Consider the following 19,162-nt stretch of genomic DNA (forward strand, 5'->3'; position numbering starts at 1 on the left):
GATATCTTCCAAACAAAGACAGCTGATGTGCAAGGGTTTCAGTTTCCTGCCGTGCTCTCCGTCCCCACAGTGTTTGTACTATGGCTTGGAGACAGTGACAAGCTTGAGACCCTTTATGCTGCTCAGCTGTTGTCCTGTGCTCAGTGCTGGGCTTTCCCTTGTTTATCAGTGGGTCTGCAAATAGGATTTCAGTCTTATAGCTCTGATCTGGTCTGACCTGCCATTAATTAAGGAGCAGGATTTTCAGATAGTATATTTGAAGCTGCTCCCTCCTGCACATTGTGTAGTCACTGGTATGGCAGCAAATTACATCCACAGCATGAGCCTTGGATGGTGGGTTGCCACCATAGGTACCCCAGCTCAGTGTTCGTAGATGCTGAGGCTGATCCTTTGTCCTTAGGTTGTGGATACATTGCCATTTTAGCACCCTGAAGTCACTTTGAGCTTTCTTCCACATGGATTTCAGCTGATGGAAATTCCTGTTTTACTGTAGTAGGAGTTATGCTGAAGTTGTTACTTCTTCTCATCACTTATGTACAGGTTTTCCATCAATCTCTGAGTCTATTCAATGGGAAGACAAATTTACTGCCAGTAGTGAAAGTCCCCAGAGAAGCTGTCAGTATCTCGAGGAGGCTGGCTCCCAGGTGGTACTTCTTCCTACAGCATGCAGAGGCCAATAATTGATCCAAAGTGAATTTGTATCTTTGTCAACATGGCTGTCTGATTTCTGTTTTGCTTCCCTTGGTAACTAAGCAGTGATCCCTGGGATTCTTGACCACGAAAGCCAAAAAGTAGGCATGTAAAACAATGTGACACTGAGATATGTCCTGCTAGATAAGGTGGACCTGCTCATTCTTCCAGCAAGACTTTCCCCTGTGACAATTCATCCACAAGGCAGAGCTGATCTATCAGCAGCCATACTCAGTTTTCCTGTTTCACCCATGCTTGTGGATCATGTCCTCTTCTTTCATTCAGGGTCCTACTACAGCACTGCCTAATAGCAAAAGTGGTGTTCCTTCTCAGAATACATCTAATTCTTCTCCAAGCCCGTGATCTCTTATTTATGCAGCAGCATGACATTCTCCACCCTCATCTGCATTTGAAGGGATCATTTACCACTATTACCAGTCAGCTACTCTTTGCTTAGCCTAGGTGCAGTTGCAGCTGCAGAAGGTTTGCTTTGGGGGGAAGATGCTTTGGGGTTGGCTTTACTTCAGGGAAAGCAGCTGCTTCAGGGAGCTGTGGTCAGTGTGTTGACCAGACCCATCGCAACATTTTCTGGCCTTAAAGTTTGACAGTCTTCTAAAGGTTAAATCAAATTCCTGCCATGCCTATGAAATAATGCTGTTTGTGGGAGGGTTTTCTGAATAACTTACCTCAGCTGCTCCTTGATACAGCATTTTTGCCATTGTTTGGTGCTGAATCCATTGTGAAGAAAACTGGCCTGTATATTCCTGGGTTGCCAGCATTCAGCACTATTACAATGAGGATATAAGAGAAATATTCAGAATAGTAAAAGATAAGAGGTCTTCTGGGCAATGTGGGGTAAGAGTCCTTCTCCTTTACATCCATATACATTTAAAAACTATTCAGTTACTTTTGTAGTTGTTCTGGGTGGAGAAGGCAGTGTGTGATGTGCTCTGCAGATCAGTTGGCATCAGCACACAGCTGTGTGAGCAAGTCCATTACAGAGCCAAATTCTTTCTTTACTTGCATGTGGCGCAACTCGCTGATATCACTTTTATTAAAGCCCAGCTGGTGGCAGATAGGAACGAAATCAACTGTGACAGCTCATTAGTGATATATACACCCTCTGGCTGGACATCCCTCTAGTCAGCTCCCAAGAAACGAATATCTACATCATTTTTAACCCTGTAAGTTGAAAATCATCAAGTGACTGTTAATACCGCAAATACCCTTGGTGACAGTGAGGGGACTGAGGGACTTTCACACAGAAAAATTCCACTTGATTCCCAAATAATGCTTGCTCAGTAAAATTGCTTTCACCTATATTTAGGTTTATCAAAGGAAGATGCTTCGTCAGAGTATGCTGAGGAATATGTTATAAGCCTAACAGCCTCTCTGGAATATGTTCCTCGCAAACTAAACCCAAAGTTTTCATTGCTTAATTTTAATGTATGTTGTTCCTGGTTCATATCCTGATGCTGCATGTAGAATTCAAAACAGTTTTTTAAAGTTTATTTAATAACAAAACCTGCAACAATTTAAATATAAATCAAATTGTGTTCCTCTAAATCCCCCCTTTTCCCAGAAAGGCTCCTATCCTTGTACACTCAGAAATAAACAAAATTGCTTGCTGTGGTTTCATGTGCAGACAATGATGCAGAAGGTGAGCAGTTTGGCCTTTGATTGATTTTTAAGTTTGCAGAGTCAGTGACAGACTGTTTTATTCCTGACGATGCCAGTGCGAAATCAGTGATGGGTTCGAATAACTTATCATTAACTTCAAGGGATTTACTCGGCACTTCAATCAGTCACTGAATGCATCATCTGACCTGGGAAGAGGCATGAAGTGTAACTCAGTGCCTGATTTGGTCCTGAGCCAATGCTGGTGGGAGAAATGCTTTCAAGAGTTTTGATAAAAGTTATTTCTTAGATAATGAACCCTCCTACAGAAAGAGACCTTATCAAATGTGGAATGAGTATGGTCTATCAAATGTTTGCTTTCAGCTTCTTCTGATCCTCTGTACAATAAAGAGTCTGGATGATGAAGCGAGGGAGGGAGTTTTCCTCTTATGTGCCAGGTTCCAGCATTTGGAGACACTGGGTTTTGTGTCACCTCCGTGTTCTGCAAGTGGAGAAGGGAATGCTGGAAACACTCCCGGCTCGGTGAGACTCTTTGAGAAGGAGAGAGAAAATTACTCTTTTATTATATGGTTTGCCAAATGATCTCTGAGAAAATGTGATATCATTCATATGCATTGCCAAGCTGGAGGGATGCCGCACATCTTGGCAGTCATCTAGAGCTAACATATAATTCCTTTGGGTTGGTATGGGCTTTATCTGAAACAGCTCCATATGCAGTATTTACATAACTGTGGTGGAGTGTGAGAATAAACACAGCTGTGGCATTGCCCTAAATATTTCAATTCAGTGGGGAATTAAGGGAACTTTATCACTGAACTGCAGATAAACAGAAGTCAGTAAGCGGTGGTCAGTTTAGCCAAAGAACAAATCAAAACTACAATGGCTGGACTGCTGGAAACATTTAAGTACGTTGTAGTCTTGAAGTTTACTAAGGTCACTGGTATTTTTTTGCATTTCTAAAAGTATGGAAATGCCATCAGTCAGCTGCTAAACAGAAAAAGCATCATCGAAATGGTGTGGTGAATCAAAGTAGCGTAGGTTGAAAGGCAGAAAATGTAAGAGTTTATGGGGACACAGCACTTTCAGCATCTGATTGCAGTCACAGGCTATGGGTTTCCAGGAAGATTTTAAGTTTGTTTTATTATCTCCATCCCAGTTGACTGTGGAGACAGCAGTCATGGGTCTTCAGTGGAAATCTACAAGCTTGGATTCCTAAGGTTTTCTAGTATCCAGTCCTTATGGCAATAGTAGCAGGTTTCAGGCAGTTGAGGATTTAGACTTTCATCCTTAAGGTGTGTAAATAAAAGGTTCCCTACCAAGCAGCGTTCACTGGAATGATGCTTGCAGACATATTTCTGGGACTGGACACGTGCTGTGAATAAAAAGATTCAGGGCTGTCAAAGCAGCATTTATTCCTGTTTTGAACTAACTTTTGAGAAGTGTATCATGTATTGTCCAGTCATTCTGTTACTCAGCTCAGGGAGCAAGATGGACTTTCTGCAGTTGTCAGTGTATCACCATCACACTTTGATGACTGACAAGCATCCCCAGAACAGCTCCATTAGAAGTCACCAAGGGGTGATATTTTAAGAGTATTTTTGCAAGCATGACTCAGATGCATGTATGCATATGTATACTAGAATATATACCTTGATATCACATTTGACTGTGTAGATATTGGAATATGCATGGTTTAGAACCCCTGAAACAGAATGATTAACAGCTGTCTAAATGTTCATTATTTTAGAGGACATAACTCTTGTACCAATACTTAAATAGTCACCATCAAGGGAAATACACTTTGTTGAAGGCCCAAGTTGTAAAATACTTGTTTGTATGTTAATCCACTTGCTTTAGGGAAGAATTTATAAATTGGAGGTAAGCAAATTGCCATGTGGAAGCTCTTTCAGTTCTAGATAATTTGTTTTTAAACCAAAGCCTGCTACCACTCTAACTTAAAGAAATCACACAAGTTTGCTGCTGCTTCTTTGCAGCTGAAAAAGCAGCACATTCTTCCAAGTCTTCATAGTCTGTGTTCAGCACTTTGTTTACTGTGCGATGTGCAGTGACTTTGTAGGTGGGAGTTCCCATATAGAAACCACAGGCTTTGTAAAGAGCATTGTTTCACACAATCCATATGGTGTATTAACATTTTTCAAAAATAGCACAATACTGCTGTGCTGACCAAATAATTTTTGGTTTTTAACAAAGTATTAAAATGGGAGACAGAGTGCTGAAAATCCTGATTTCTGCTCCTGACCTGTTCCCTGGCTTGTCTGGATTCTTCACTTTTCCACTTCTTTTGCTGGTGAAATGAGGATGCTGTCACTGACCTCATTTGTGAAATGCTGTAAGATCTCCTGCCAAAAAGGGCTCTGTAAATAATAAGCAACATTTCACTGATTACCACAATGTACTTTGAAAATCCAAGCCTGCACAGTTTGTTTTCATTAATGGCTGCCTACAAGAACAAGCTCAAACTCCAGTTCAGACGGCAGTGAGAGTGCAGTGTTTCTGGTGGAAAGACAGATCAGGGTGTGGTAGCTCTGTATGATCATAATGATCAGTGAACACAAATGGCTAAATCATAACCATCAGGGAGATGGCTTTTTCTCGCAGTTTATAGAAAAGCAGAGTATGATTGAGAACATGCCTGTCTATAGACATAGTTTTCTTATTCACCAGCCCAGTATCATCTGACAAGGAATTTTACTTTTGGTACCTGAAGTTGGATTTTTGGTGCATCCTGAAGCAGTTAAATAAGAACCCTTATTTTCTGACAGTGCTGAGCTGCAGCAGTTCTACTGAGGAAACATGCATTACTGTGCTGGCTTAGCACTTTCTGAAAAATCAACCCACTTTCTAAGCTATCCAGTGATTTAGGACCCTGAACAGTTCAGCTGCTGAGTTTGGAAAATCATGACCTTTTCTATCTTTAGAACAGTCTCTACGTGGAGACCTCCCCTTCCCAAAATGGGCAAACATGAAACCAACGTTCCATGCTCTCTGAGCCTCAGAGAGCTGTGCAGAGTCACCCTCTGTTCTGGATTCTGCTCTGGTTTAAGCAATTAATTAAAACCTCTTAATTGTTAGTTAAGTTCCAAATGGCAGGATTGTGTAATTGTGTAACAAATATTTGCATTACAGTACTGTTTTGAACCTCAACCTGAATAAATTCCACTGAAGTAATTAATTTTCTGCTGCAGAAAGGAGTCATTGTGTGTCCCAGAGATTGGGCAGCCATACACAGGACAGAAGTACGTGCTTAGGCTCAGATCCCAGGTTGAATTTTTGAGGGTAACATTCAGGGGCAGTCACTGTACCTTCATTTAAAAAAAAGCACAAATGTGATACAGAGTTGAGTGATGGGCAGTGACCAGGGCTTGGTTTTATAATTGCCACATAAAGGTAAACAAGACTATTACTTTCTGGGTTATTTATCAAATGTTCAAATAAAAAAGGCCCACAAGGCTATAAAGAGGACATAAAGCCCTACTAATAACTTCACTGAGAACAAAGCTGAAATAGCTGCATCTGCCTGTCAAAGCATTTTCGTTGTTATTGTTGTTAGCAAAGGTGTTGGCACGGGTCCCATAACCACAATGAACAGGATTCATTTTCCTGAAAACTGGGTTCGTTTGTGCTTTTCAAACCATCATGGTAGGGTGGAAACTCACAGGATGGTCTTGTAGGTGTAGTTTTTTGTGAAAAAAACTCATCTGTTTCCACAGAAGTTTGAAAATGTGCAGAAGATGCCTGCCAGCAGCAGTCATACAGTTCAGTTAGCACGTCCTTGCTGCCACTGTTAGCAGGATCTAAGTGGAGCATTGAGGATGCTGGTAACTTCCGGAGAAAGCCAGTTGCAGTAGCCTCTGCTAATGCACAGTGATGTCACTGAAACCACAGTGCAGCCATAAGATAATGCCTCTGTTTGGGATGAGGAATGGTTTTCATTTATCTCTGTATGTGTAAAATAAACACATTGAAAAACTCTGGTTGTGCCATGATGGCCAGCTAAAGCAGGCAGCAGCATATCCTTGGCTTCTCCTCAGTTATCTTCCATGCATTTCTGTGTGGCTGCCATGTCAGTGAATGTTGCTCTTGCCTTTATGTTTGAAACTCCCATTGGCATGTATGTGGGGTTGCATGAGCATTGGCAATTCCCCTTCTCAAGGATTTTATCATAATGCCAGTACAGACCTGGCTTCAGTTAAGATGTTCCTACTCTACTCAGGTCTTGTAAAGGTAAGTTTTTAGTGCTAGGTATCACTATTAGTATCTTTCTGTTTAACTCATTGTTATCACTAAGCAAGGTAATAAATTTAGCTGCATAAGAGTATATGAATGAACATAATGTTTTCCCCCCTCATTTTTCTAGACTTATTGAAGTTCATTCACCTGATGCCAAGCACACCGTGGTGCTCAGGAGTAAGGATTCAGCTACAGCCCAGGCCTGGTTCAATGCCATCCACTCCAGTGTGAATGAGCTCATCCCCAGGGTGATTGCAGAGGTCAGAGACCAGCTGGGTAAAACAGGGATTGCTGGAAGTCGAGAGATTAGGCATCTAGGCTGGCTTGCAGAAAAGGTAATGAAAACATTCTTATTTTCATTTCAAAGCTCTCTTTTTTATCACTTGCACTCTGTTCCTGAATTCAGACTTGTCTGCAAGTGGAGAGACTAAACGAGATGCTGGGGTTTGATTTAGCTTTTCTTGAAGACCTTTCTTTTCTTAACATGCCAATTTTTGTGCACTAAAAAAGACAAAACCCCAGAAAACTAGAAGGTCACCATAGTCTTTGCTTCTGTATGCAAATTAGCAAAGACTTTCCTGGGAGATCAAAAAGTCTCATGTCAAGTTCAGGCATGAGACTTGAGTCACAAAAAACTGACACCAGCCTTGAGCTCATCTGCAATTACAACTCCCGTGATGTATATGAGTTGTCACCTTCCAGCTCCCAGCTTGGGAAGTACCCACTTACTTGGTCCATGGTCCACCCCCACACTGTGCCTGGCCAGAGGAGCTGGGCATGGTCGGGAAAATAAGGTGGTGTCCCCATTATACCTAGGAGCTTGTTTTTTAATTGTAATCCTGTGTTTGAGCTGAGCATCATAGAAGGCTGAGCTTGCAATTGCAACTCTCCCCCATCTTGCAGTTTGAGTATCAAAATGTTTTATGCCACAGGGGAAACCTGGTGTTCAGTTCGAAAGTAGTTTGGGATCTGTTGGCCCATGGAAAGATCACCCAATGAATGCACAGAGGTAGTATCAGTATGAGAAGATCGGTTTTTAAATCAGAATTTGTTTTAGGCACTGTACTGATAAGTGTGGATTTCCTACAGCAAGAGTGTTAGAATTGTGCCTAGAAATAATTCCCATCCAGCTACTGCCTGGGCGTCTGTTCAGAGCATTTGTGCCTCTCCAGCTGGAGTGTGTGGAAGAATGGCCAGTATGTACCCACTGCCCCTTCAACCTGTGCATCCAAGACAGATGTGGAAAACTGACTGCAATTGCCCTGAAAAAAATATTGTATGTTTTAACTCTCCCTTGGATTTTGTAAATGAAAATACGGAAGCCAGATACAGGTGTCATATTTCTTTCTAGTGTCCTTTAAGAAGGCACACCATTAATTTTTAGCAAGACACAGGTCAGTCCACACCTCTTGCAGTGACACAAAGATTGCAAAACCTTTCAGGCAGATTTTGTATGTTTTCCTGTCCCTCCATCCAAGCACGCGGAAGGGGAACAACAGCACAACTCTGTGGCTTAGTGCTGTAGAAAATTTAAATATTTGAGGGAATAATTTGGTGTTAAAGCACCAAAGCTTTGGTAAGTAAATTTGAACAGTATTGAAATGTACAGCCATGGGATCTTTAGTCTTGTTTTTCCTTTTGTATTTCTATAAACTTGTGAAAAGCTCACTAGTAGAGGCCTTTTCTGTTGCAAAATCCCTTCTTCTGAAAGGGTAACTGCTCTGTAGCAGATCATATAGATCTTGTGTGTATAATAATCACAGGTCATCTTAATGGACACATGGCATGCTTCCGGTTTATGAATTTCCTCTTTTTACAGTTAATACACAATATCCCATTCACATGCTTTTTCCCCCTTTCTTTTATTTTTTTCCTCACGGACTGAAATCTTATTTTATGTTACTCCTTACAGATTGTTTCAAGGTCTAAATGAATTTAATGCTAAAAATTGTTTTGCTTTTAGGGTCAGGCTGTGGCTCTGTGCATGTTCCCGTGTATTTACGGTGGCTGTCACCAAGAATTAGCCTTGAGAGATTTGCAGTGCCATTGTTACTAAAAAGCCAACATGTGTTTTTTCACTAAAAACTATCCAGAGCTGTGCAGTAGTAATGGAGTGAGGTCAAAAGTTCCCACCTTTCTCTTATGTTGGAGACCTGTTGAAAAGCAGAGAAAATTCCAACATACAGTGTAAAGCAATGTGAAATTCCTTTTATTTTGTTACTGGACTGAGGGCTGCAAAGCCTGGATGAAAGAATGATAACCTGCAGGATGGGAGAGGAAGGTGCATATAGTCTGTATATGAAAACTCTTTATATATACTGTTTCAGAGGTGGTGTTCAAGGCAGCAGCGTGGGGTGCTGCCCACAGATGCTCCTTGTGTTAAAACAGGATTTATCAGTGGTGAGATTAAATTCTGCAGTGATTTGTGAAAGCACACCATGAATACCAGTGTAGGTCAATTGACCCTGGTGGGACACCAGATGCCCACCAAAGCTGTATCACTCCCTTCTTCAGCTGGGCAGGAGAGAGAAAATAAAGCAAAAGGCTCATGAGTTGAGATAAGGTCATGGAGAGTTCACTCACTGATTACCATCATGGCCAAAACAGACTTGACTTGGGGAAAAATAAATTGAGTTTATTGCCAAACAAGCCAAAATAGGGTAATGAGAAAATAAAACCAAACCTTAGGAAAACCTTCCCACTGCCTTGCCTTTCTTCCCAGGCTCAACTTCATGTGTGATATTCTCTACCATTCTCCCCTCCCTGTGGCACAGGGGGATGAGAATGGGGGTTCTGGTCATTTCATCACATAATTGTCTGTGCTGCTTCTTCCTCCTCAGGGGGAGGACTCCTCACACTCCTCTGCTGCTCCAGCATGGGGTCACAGAATCACAGAGTATTCTGAGTTGGAAGGGACCCATAAGGTTCATTGAGTCCAACCCTTAGCCCTGCACAGGATCATCTGCAAGTGTCACATCATGTACCTGACAGTATCGTCCAAAAGCTTCTTGGAACTCTTGTCAATCTTGGTGCTGTGACCACTTCCCTGGGGAGGCTGTTTCAGTGTCCAGCCACCCTCTAGGTGAAAGAACCTTTTTCTAATATCCAACCTAAACCTCCCCTGACACAGCTTCAAGGCATTCCCTTGGATCCTATCTGTGGTGTCACCACAGAGAAAAGATCAGTGCCTGCCCCTCCTCTTCCCCTCATGAGGAAGTTGTAGCTGCAGTGAGGTCTTCCCTGAGTCTCTTCTTCTCCAGGCAGAACAGACCAAGTGACCTCAGCCACTCCCTCCCCAAGGAGATAGTCCTCCATGGTCCTCTCCAACGAGTCCTTCCCATGGGCTGCAGTTCTTCACAAACTGCTCCAGTGTGGATCCCCTCCAGGGTCACAAGTCCTGCCAGCAAATCTGCTCCGGGTTGGGCTCCTCTCTCCACAGAGCCACCAGTCCTGCCACGAGCCTGCCCCAGCTTGGGATTCCACAGGATCAAAAAAGCATCTTAGACTGTAACTTTTAAGACAGCTTTTATGGTATTGTATTATGTTACTTACGTAGCATATCCTTACAGTGAATTCTCAGCAAAATGAAACAACTGTAAGTGAGATGAATTCCTCTGCTTGTTTGTGGAATGCAAAATGTAATCCCATAGAAATTTCACTGTAATTTGCTGTGATTACTCTCTGCTTTCATTAAGCTATTTCCTGGTTTGACATTTTTTTATGACTCTGCTCTAAACTTAGCTCTAAACTTCAGCCTTCATGATACTACATAAATAGATTCATTAGGGGAGCCTCCCTCAAGAGGGTAACATTAAAATAAATAGTAGGTTATCTAAGGTTCTAAGCATTTGCATGCTAACAGGATTCTACAACCTTAACTGAACTTCCCTGTGAAGACAGCCCTAAATTTGTGGTCTTTAACCTGAAACATCCACCTTGCAGGTCCACCTTCAGGTCCCTGGCTGTGCCCTGGGGTAGGACGTGAGGGTCCACCTGCAGGTAAAGCAAAGAGCTCTGCATCACTTTAAGAAAGCAAATGCTCGCTGTCACCTTCTTGTAGGTAAGGAGAAAAACAGCCAGAAGCAATCATTAGAGATACCATATTCCTGCTTTTATTAAGGAAGTAACCTTGTCCTGACCTTGACCTCAGGAGAAGGGTTTCTAAAGTGGACTAAGGATTAAGGAGTTATATTAGTCACCAGTGTTCTAAAACTTGTTTGTAACTAAGAGACATACCAAGAATGAAGTGTGTGTGCTCCTCATCACCTTGTATTTCCCATATTTGTCTTTTTACTTCAGCAAGTCCTGTGCAATTAACAGTTGTGCAAAGGGAACAAATTACATGTGGGTCTTAATCTTTCCAGGTCTTGCCTTTTTTTACCGCTTCCTGAAAAGATACTTTTAGCACCCAAATAAAAAAGGAAGTTTGTAATGTCATCCAAATTGAGGAGCTTTTCCATGTGTGTGTTAATTGTTCCTTTTCTTTCCAGGAATGCTTTCAATCCTTGTAGAAATGTCTTCTCCAGTTCTCTTTTCCCCTCTTTTTAATATTTCTGCACATCTCATGACTTACAGAAGAGCTGAAACAGGCATCACTGCTCTTCTCCTTATGCTTATTCACCCACCACTGAGTTCCTTCAGAAGCAGCAAATTCTGAGGAGAGATAATACACTGCGGAAATGGTAGTTTATCACTCTCTAACGTCTGCTCAAATAGACCAAGGTATCATTGGCAAAAGCTTTATCTAAATTTTTGCCTCTTTAATGCAACACAAAAAGGTGTTCTGGCAAAGGGGGTTTTGCAAAAGAGCTTTTTTCAATTCAGCAGTCAGCAAAAGCATTACTGAGTTCAGGGGCAGCTGAAGCTCTAGCCAGGCGCCAGCTTCAAGCTGGGTCAGTTAAAAAAAGCCCCAAAACTAAATGAAACCCTGAGCTGTGCATCTCTCCCTGTCCTCTCTGTGCCAGTGACACTTTAAATGTAGGTTTGGAAGGAGGAAAAAGCGCTTCTGCAGCCAGGGACTGTTCTCTCTTTTGGATGTCAAATATCTTACAGGCAGTGGACATTTTAAAATTATCTCAAAGCTCCTTTCAGAAACTTAAAAATAGGAATTGCTGCAGGTTGTCTTTTAGAATGATAATTTTTGAAGCTGCAGAAAAAATGCCCTTATGGGCTTTTCTCACTAGAACTTAACCTGAGTACTTGATTTCTATTCATGTTGCTCTGCTCTGCCTGGGCAGGGCAGGTGTGTTGCTGCTCCCACAAATCTGGTGTAGGTTTGAGAGGTAAGAAAAGACTTGATTCTGGAGGGCAAATAACCAGAGGAGCACAGTGAATCGCAGTTGTTTTTCAGCTCCTGACATTATCTCCAAAATGAAAAGTGTGTTAATATATTACAGGCTGTTCAGTCTCCTCAGACCTTAGATAACCATGTCATTCTGTTAGCGCTGAAGTGTGAGGCATGTCACAGCAGAGTCATCTTCTTCAGTATTGAGCTGTATGTTGCAGTATTATATTTATCTTCCTGCTCTCACTCTAATTCAGAGGAGCTAGTGATAACAGAAATATTGTGAGACATGCAAGCTGTCCAAACAAGATTTAAGCAAATGACATGAGAGCATTTGAGGTTGGTTTTTTCCTGAGAATGAAATGAAAACGTTTTTGTTTTACCATTTCCTTTGGAAGCATGTTCACTGGTTAGCAAAATAAGGGGACAGCAACAGAGCTGCATTGTTATCACAGACAAATAAATTTTCAAAGAAGTGGAGAAGATCTTCAGTTTCAAAATTTTATATAATTTCCAAATGGTAAAACTGAGCTTAAAATATCTTTGCATGAGAAAACCATCAGCCCATCACACAGTTAAAACATTTTGCCATTATTTAATAAGTATGATTTTATCTGATTTTATTTATTTATATCTGACTTTAGCCACCTTCCTGTGAAGCACAGCATCTGCTGGGCAGCATTTTAAAAAACATGGCATGGCCATGTCCAAGATTGCAGCTGGTTCCCCTTAGCACTCCCGTCTCTTCCATCCTGGTGGTGGAAGTGCTGATAGAAAACTCATTACTTTCAAAGGGACACCATTAGCTTTCTGCAGGTTTAATGCCAAAGGCAGGTACCAGTGCAAGACAAGGAGTGAGAACCTGTGGCAAGAAGAGGGGATTGGGAAGCCACTGTCTCATTAGGCAGTGTGTAACTCTCTCTCTGCGGTGACTGCCTCATCAGGCTGCACAATCTGAACCAGCAGCGTTTTCAGGAATAAAATCCAAGTTACACTAATCCCCATGTCTTTCTTCTGGACCTGGAAAGTACCTGTGCATGTTTAAAGCTGAGATTGCAGCAAGCTTTGGGTTGTAGTGTTCTTAATCCAATACAAATCAGTGTATGATTTTACCAGATAAATAACCTGCTGGAAACATGGGTAGTGGTGAAAAACTCATTACTGAAGTGCCTAACTTATCTGTAAGAAAATTACATTCTTGTTGTGTGGTCTTCGTTGAAATGTCTAGTCTCTACAGGGATTTTTTTTTCTTTTCTAGAAATCCCTGTTTTCTTTACTAATGATTTAGGCAGGTTTGGAAATATTACCCACTTACAGTGTTCAGAAAGAAGAGCAAGACACTATGGTCCTGGCCTCCCATTTTCAGTATTTAGAGAAGCACATGATTTCTCATATTGGTAATATCTGGTCATAATCTTAAAATTAATCTAACCTTTTGGAGATTACACATATCTCAAATTGGAAAACTTTCTCTGTGTCCTAAATAAAAAATTGCACTTTAAAATACCAGCTACTGTTTTGCTGTGGAGCAGTTACATCCAAGTGAAGAATCCTGCTTTTGCCCTATCTCACTTAACCTTGCAGGTTATTAATACCGGAACTTATTTCTTTGCTTTGTAAAACACCAGAAGAGAGCTCTTAATTACATTAACAGTCTTCATTATCTGCAATAACAATCAGCCTGTTCTTAGGAAAGACGTAAACCTGAAATAGCATGAAGAGTAATTTCCTCTTCCAGCTTCAGCAAAGTTCCCTCACAGGCCACTTTTATAAGCAGTGACATCATTCTCTTCTTGCTTTAGGGGTCTTCAGTAAATGGCTGAAAACAGCCTTTTCATTCACTGTACTGTTTTAAAGGCTTTGCCAGTCTTTATCTGTAACACATGCTATTTCTTTCCATACCAATGAGAGATGAGCAAGTCACAAAATTAAGCCAGGTAGAAGTACTGCAAGGGGATTGCAGAGAAGTATAAGTAAATCATGAAGAGCTATAGTAATATGATGGTAAATGCATGAAGAACCTGAACTTAAAAATCTGTAGTTCTGCAATACAGCTGGTTGTTATAGTGAAGGAAAACCCTCTATCATATGGAGCACAGTTAAATAGTGGGTAAACACTGTTGTGCCTGTGGTAGCCTTTCAGTGTTAGATTATTCTTGCAGAAACTGAGCTACAGTGTAAACTGGGCCCTATCCCCTTGCCCTTCTCATGAGGGCTGCATTAGTTCTGGTTGCATCCCAGCAGAGGTAATCACATCCTTTCCAAATATCCTCTGCCTCAGTTTTCATCTAACCATCCTTAGAGCTGACTTAACTTTTCCTGTAAAATACAATGTATTGCTATCACTGTTCCTATGAACCCCAGGAAGGATGAGAAAGTTCCTTTTTATAGTGATCCTGCCCTGAAGCTTTATTTAAATTCTCCCTTCCTGCATCAGGAGGAATTCTGAGCCCAGAGACGTGGTTCCTGCTCTGGCAGCTGTGCCTGTGCAGGGAGGAGGACATGAAAGGCAGGTGGGACCCATGGTGGCTCTGCTGTGAGGGACCTCTGCAGATGCCTGGTCAGCAAACCCAGGACAGGGTTTGAGAGGGGAAGTGATGGGCTGCAGCTTGGATGGAGGAAGGGAAGCCAAAGCCAAAAGGAAATGGGGAGTTTCAGTTCCTCCTTGGGATGTGGGAGCTGTGTGTCTCAGTTTCTCCAGCATGATAGGTGGTGGGATCACCAGTGTGGTCCAGAGCACATCCTGATGTGGTCCTGAGCACTGGCTGTTTACAGACAGTGGCTGCCCTGGCATGAATACTTAACGTTTTCTTCTAGATAACCTAGACTGGAACTGCTGTTTGCCTGGGTTGGATTTTGCTGGATAAGGAGCTTTCTAGATTTTGGTAGATGAGGAATTTTCTTCCTAGATCTTGCTAAATTTTCAGAATGTCGTGCCTCTCCGTCTTTTGCCTTGGCAGCTGCAATTGGATCCAAAAGGGTCCATTTCCCCTTGTGCATGTGCTGGGTCAGCTCACCTTTTGGGGCATCACAGGTTTGAAAACCTGTGTTTGAACATATTTGCAGTGAAGTTCAGTTGGTAAAAAAGCAGCAAAGATACAGGTATGATGTGAAAGAAGGCTTTGATCCCCTTCCTTCAGACCCAGGAAAAGGCTTCCTTTATTCTCTCAGCCAGCCTCTGACAGAAAATATGTCAAGAAAGACAGTGAAGAAATTGGAGACAGCGATGCTCCTTGGTTTTCAAATGTGATTTAAATGCAACATGATCCCCTTAATAAAACACATGTTGTGTAAGAAAGCAGTGACCTCTAATGAACCCATACCTAACCCTGTTGTCAGTGGGGAGTGGAGGGTGTCCTTCCCAATTATTTTAAGCACTTAAGTACCAAAACAACTGGTCTGCTTCTGCTCCAGTGTGTTTCTGCCTCCTCTTACTGATGCAGGCAGGGTGTCAGCATGGAGTGCTTGTCTTGCCCAGCTGTGAGATGCAGGGTGGCAAAAGGCAGACCAGCATGAGGCTGAGGAAGGTGTGGAGCTCATTCCAGGCATTTGGAAATGCTGTGCAGTGGTTATTGAAGGCTAAGAGGCTGCTATTGAGGCCATGCTTTGGAGCAAACTCAGCTGAAACAAGGAGCAAGGTAATTGCAGTCTGAGCAATTGGAAAGCCCTGACCATTGACCCTGTTGACTGCACTGACCTGAGCAGCACTGTGGGTGCCCTTCAGCCCCCACATCCCACTTCACTTGTGTGGAACAAGTAGACTTATTCTTACATTCCCATCCTGATCTACCCTGAGTACATATTGGTGCAATGTGAAGGGTGCTGGGAAACAGTTTTGCAAGAGCTGTGCCCTTGCACTCTGCTCCTTTTTCTGATTACAGGCTGCATGTTAGATGCTTGAAAAGAAAGGGATTGTCTATCTTAGAAAATCCTAGATTTTCCAAACATTAATTTCCCATAAAGCTGCATTTTCTGTGTTCAAGTTTATATTGTTCTCATTTGTTGGTTTTGTCTCATGAAGTTAAAAATCACCTTCAGGGGAATAGAGGGGCCCATTAGGAGTGTGTTGACCTCCAGGCTTTGTCCAGTATGAATTCCTCTAACCCAAGTCATCGTTTTGGACTTTTTTCTAGCACAACAATACTCCCATTTCAGCTTTTTGATTAATGGCTTGAATAAATAGATCAAAAAGCAGCAGAATAGGCCATAAAAAAGCCTCTCTGCCCTGCAACCATTTCCACCCCAGGTCCCTCAGCTAATCCCCAGAGAAAACTGGCAAAACTGGAGCTATTTTTAGTAAAACTATTCTATTTTAGAGGGAAACATTTGGGCTTTTCCCTATCTCTTTGCATAGTATTGCCCCATTCTGCTCACCCCCTCAGCTTGCAATCAGAGGTGTGCTGCCTCTACCCACAAGTGCTTTTAGGAGAGACAAGCTGGTTAATGTTTGAGGGGTGTTGCAGAAGAGCAGAGTGTCACTGCTGGTACAAGCAGAAGCAATATATGCCTTGTATGCTGTTTTGCCAAACAACTGTTAACAGAGAAAAATAAACAGATTTTCTAAATATATCTTGAGGAGAAGTGTGTGTTCTCAGCTGGAAAGAGGGATTGACCTTTGGAAGAATAAGAGAGCTTAAAAAAATAACGAAGAGGGAAAAGTTACGTGCGTTACAATTTTCAGCATGGCAAGACATTCACTTAGTGCAGACTCTACAAATCGAGTTTAATTTTAGTGCCCAACCTCTGTTTATGTAATAAGTTCCTAAGGCTATTAATATCAGCCTTTTACCTTATTACTGAATCCTGTAAAAATAAAATTATATTCATAATACCATGACAGCCCTTAGAAAAATATGCCATAAGACAATTGTGTTGAAACACAGCAACTCTGTAGACTGCAGGGAAGTATTTCTTGCACAGTGTAATTGTTGTATCAATAGCATTTTCAACACCCTTGGCTACTGAGTAAGAAAGAACATGCTGATACTATCTATAAAATAGCATATTTTGAACTTCTCATTTCAAGACCTGACCATGGCAAAAGTGCTTGAGTTGTGAGTAAAATCCTTGTAAGAACTGGACTTGAAACAAATTCACAGTTGAAAGGTATCCTTCCTCTCCTCACTCCCACTATTAAACTAATGATTGTTTTACTTTACTTATTTTAAGACGGGAAGTGTTTTGACAATGGAGTTTTAACTAAAAGAAGTAATAGTGCTGATTAAAATTAAAAAATCCTGTTATTCCCTTCCCTCAGATTCTTTAGGTCTGAAGATTTATTTCTGCCTGCAGAATTATCCCTTCAGCTTAAATGGACAGTAATTGATAATGCACATCATGATAATTAGTCTAATGAGTCTTCTAAACCCCAAACCCCACAGATACCCTTAAGCTCCACATTGTTTTTATTGTAAAGTAAATAAAAGCATTAGGAAAGGACTGAAAAAAAATTGATAGTGAGGGAGCCTCCTTACCCTCTCCAAGGGGTTTCCTCTGCTCATTTTTAATGAGGCCTGTATTAGTTGTCATTTGTACCTTCCCTGATAAATAGTTTGGAAGAAAAGCTTTCTCTGTGCACAGCAAAATTTGTGCCAAGTTGCTGACCTTTGCTTTTGGTGAGACCTCATTTGAGTCTTAGTTCCAAGCCCAAACATATTGTTGGATCAATCATGTTGATTTTTGGCTCAGATAGCAACGCACGGCTAATGAGTTGTACTGTGTACACATTAACCTCAGACCCGGCAGGGCTTGTGCCAGGCACAGAGCAAAACTGTGCTGGGGCTGCAGGAAAGACACACAGTGCTGGCATCTTAATAGAAGGAGACAATTAAAAACAGCAGAGCAGTATCACAAGTTCATTGCTTGTAGGATGTAGCATTTAATCAAAGCTGGAAAAACAAACTGCCTTCTATCTGTTTGGGAAAAAAAAACCAACCGCCAACCTCTACACCATAAAGGTGCTTTATGAACTGTGAAATAGAGAGGAAAACCTGAATATTTAAACAGTAAGACAATGATTCTACTACCAAAAGGGAAGCTACTTCGGGGAACAGCCTTTGAATAACATTAGATTTAACCTTGTCAGAGCTTATAATCTAATAACTATTGTGGCATTGCAAGGATTTTAGGAGAATTGATATATTTTTTTATTAGTAGTAGTAGATACCTTATTTAGCAATACTTTAGAAAAGTTTTCCCTTCTTCACAGGTTAAAGCCCTGAGACCAATTGTTGAATTACAATAAGCAGACAGCATCACTGTTTCTGATAATTTCCAAAAAATAACACTTCTCTTGAAGGATCAGATTTTCATCTCATTTTACAATTCTAAATCTAGGAAGAGATAGTGTTTTGCTAATCATTCTTGTAGAAAGATAGGTCACAAACCTAACAAGATGCACAATATCCTTCTCTTGACTGTTTTCCTCACTTGAAGGATAAGGAAAGGAAAGAAGAGTTGCTCAATGACTACATAAGGAAACAACATTTCCAATTTTAGGGTAAGCCCTAAACAACCAGATGGCAGGGAACAGAGAAATAGAGACAGGATAAATTAGATTTCTACAGATCACACACTGGTTTGTGCCCTCCTCTTTGTGCAGTGAAATCTGATCAGTAAGGCTGAAAGACTGTTACTACTTCAAATAGAAAATCCAGTGAAATCCAATGGAAAAACCTGAAATACAGAGAGATGCAATATTTGGTGTTCACGTTAGACTTTGGATGGAAGATAGGAAACAGATGAAAGGGACAGGGTGAGAAGGGGAGTATCCAAACCAGGATCTACTAGAAGAGTAAAGTTCTCTAGAGGTATGAGAAGCTGCTCCATCCTTGTATTGTTCCTGGTAAAGCTCCACAAGTGTGAAACATTTTCAAGGTTGGAGAGGGTGGATGTGAAAGTAGTGAAGTGGCTTCACAGTCACATGAGGCATTGAGAACTCATTCTGTCAAACATAAAGAGGGTTAGAGAAATTAGGTACTGTTGTGTCTCACTTGATCTCATGGAAGAACCTGTTGGAATTACACTGGATTTTTTCTGGCACTAGCATGGCACACAGAAATTATGAAATTTTGGCAGAGTTGTGTTACACTGTCCTTAGTAATAACCACTCAATAGGATCCATAGAAGACTCTGCAGTCTATTTTAGAGCTGTGCTTGCTGAAATGTCCCATGAAGTCCCTTTTTTTTTGTCTAATAGTGTCATGAAGTATTTTTCTGTTCTAACAGCTTAATCTTTTTTCAGAAAAATCAGACAACAGCAGTGGAGTCACAGGTATAGCAAGTGATAGAAGTTAAACT

General features: G+C 41.3%; 1 protein-coding gene across 1 annotated transcript in view; it reads left to right on the forward strand.

Moving 5' to 3' along the window:
• SNTB1 (syntrophin beta 1) overlaps positions 1–19,162 on the forward strand; it is a 122,058-nt gene that overhangs the window by 70,896 nt on the left and 32,000 nt on the right. The window contains exon 3 of the mRNA XM_071553912.1: positions 6,707–6,914. Coding sequence (XP_071410013.1) covers positions 6,707–6,914 — 208 coding nt within the window. The remainder of the gene's footprint in view (positions 1–6,706; positions 6,915–19,162) is intronic.

Source organism: Pithys albifrons, chromosome 4 (assembly GCF_047495875.1).
Source record: "Pithys albifrons albifrons isolate INPA30051 chromosome 4, PitAlb_v1, whole genome shotgun sequence".
Taxonomy (NCBI): Eukaryota; Metazoa; Chordata; class Aves; order Passeriformes; family Thamnophilidae; genus Pithys; species Pithys albifrons.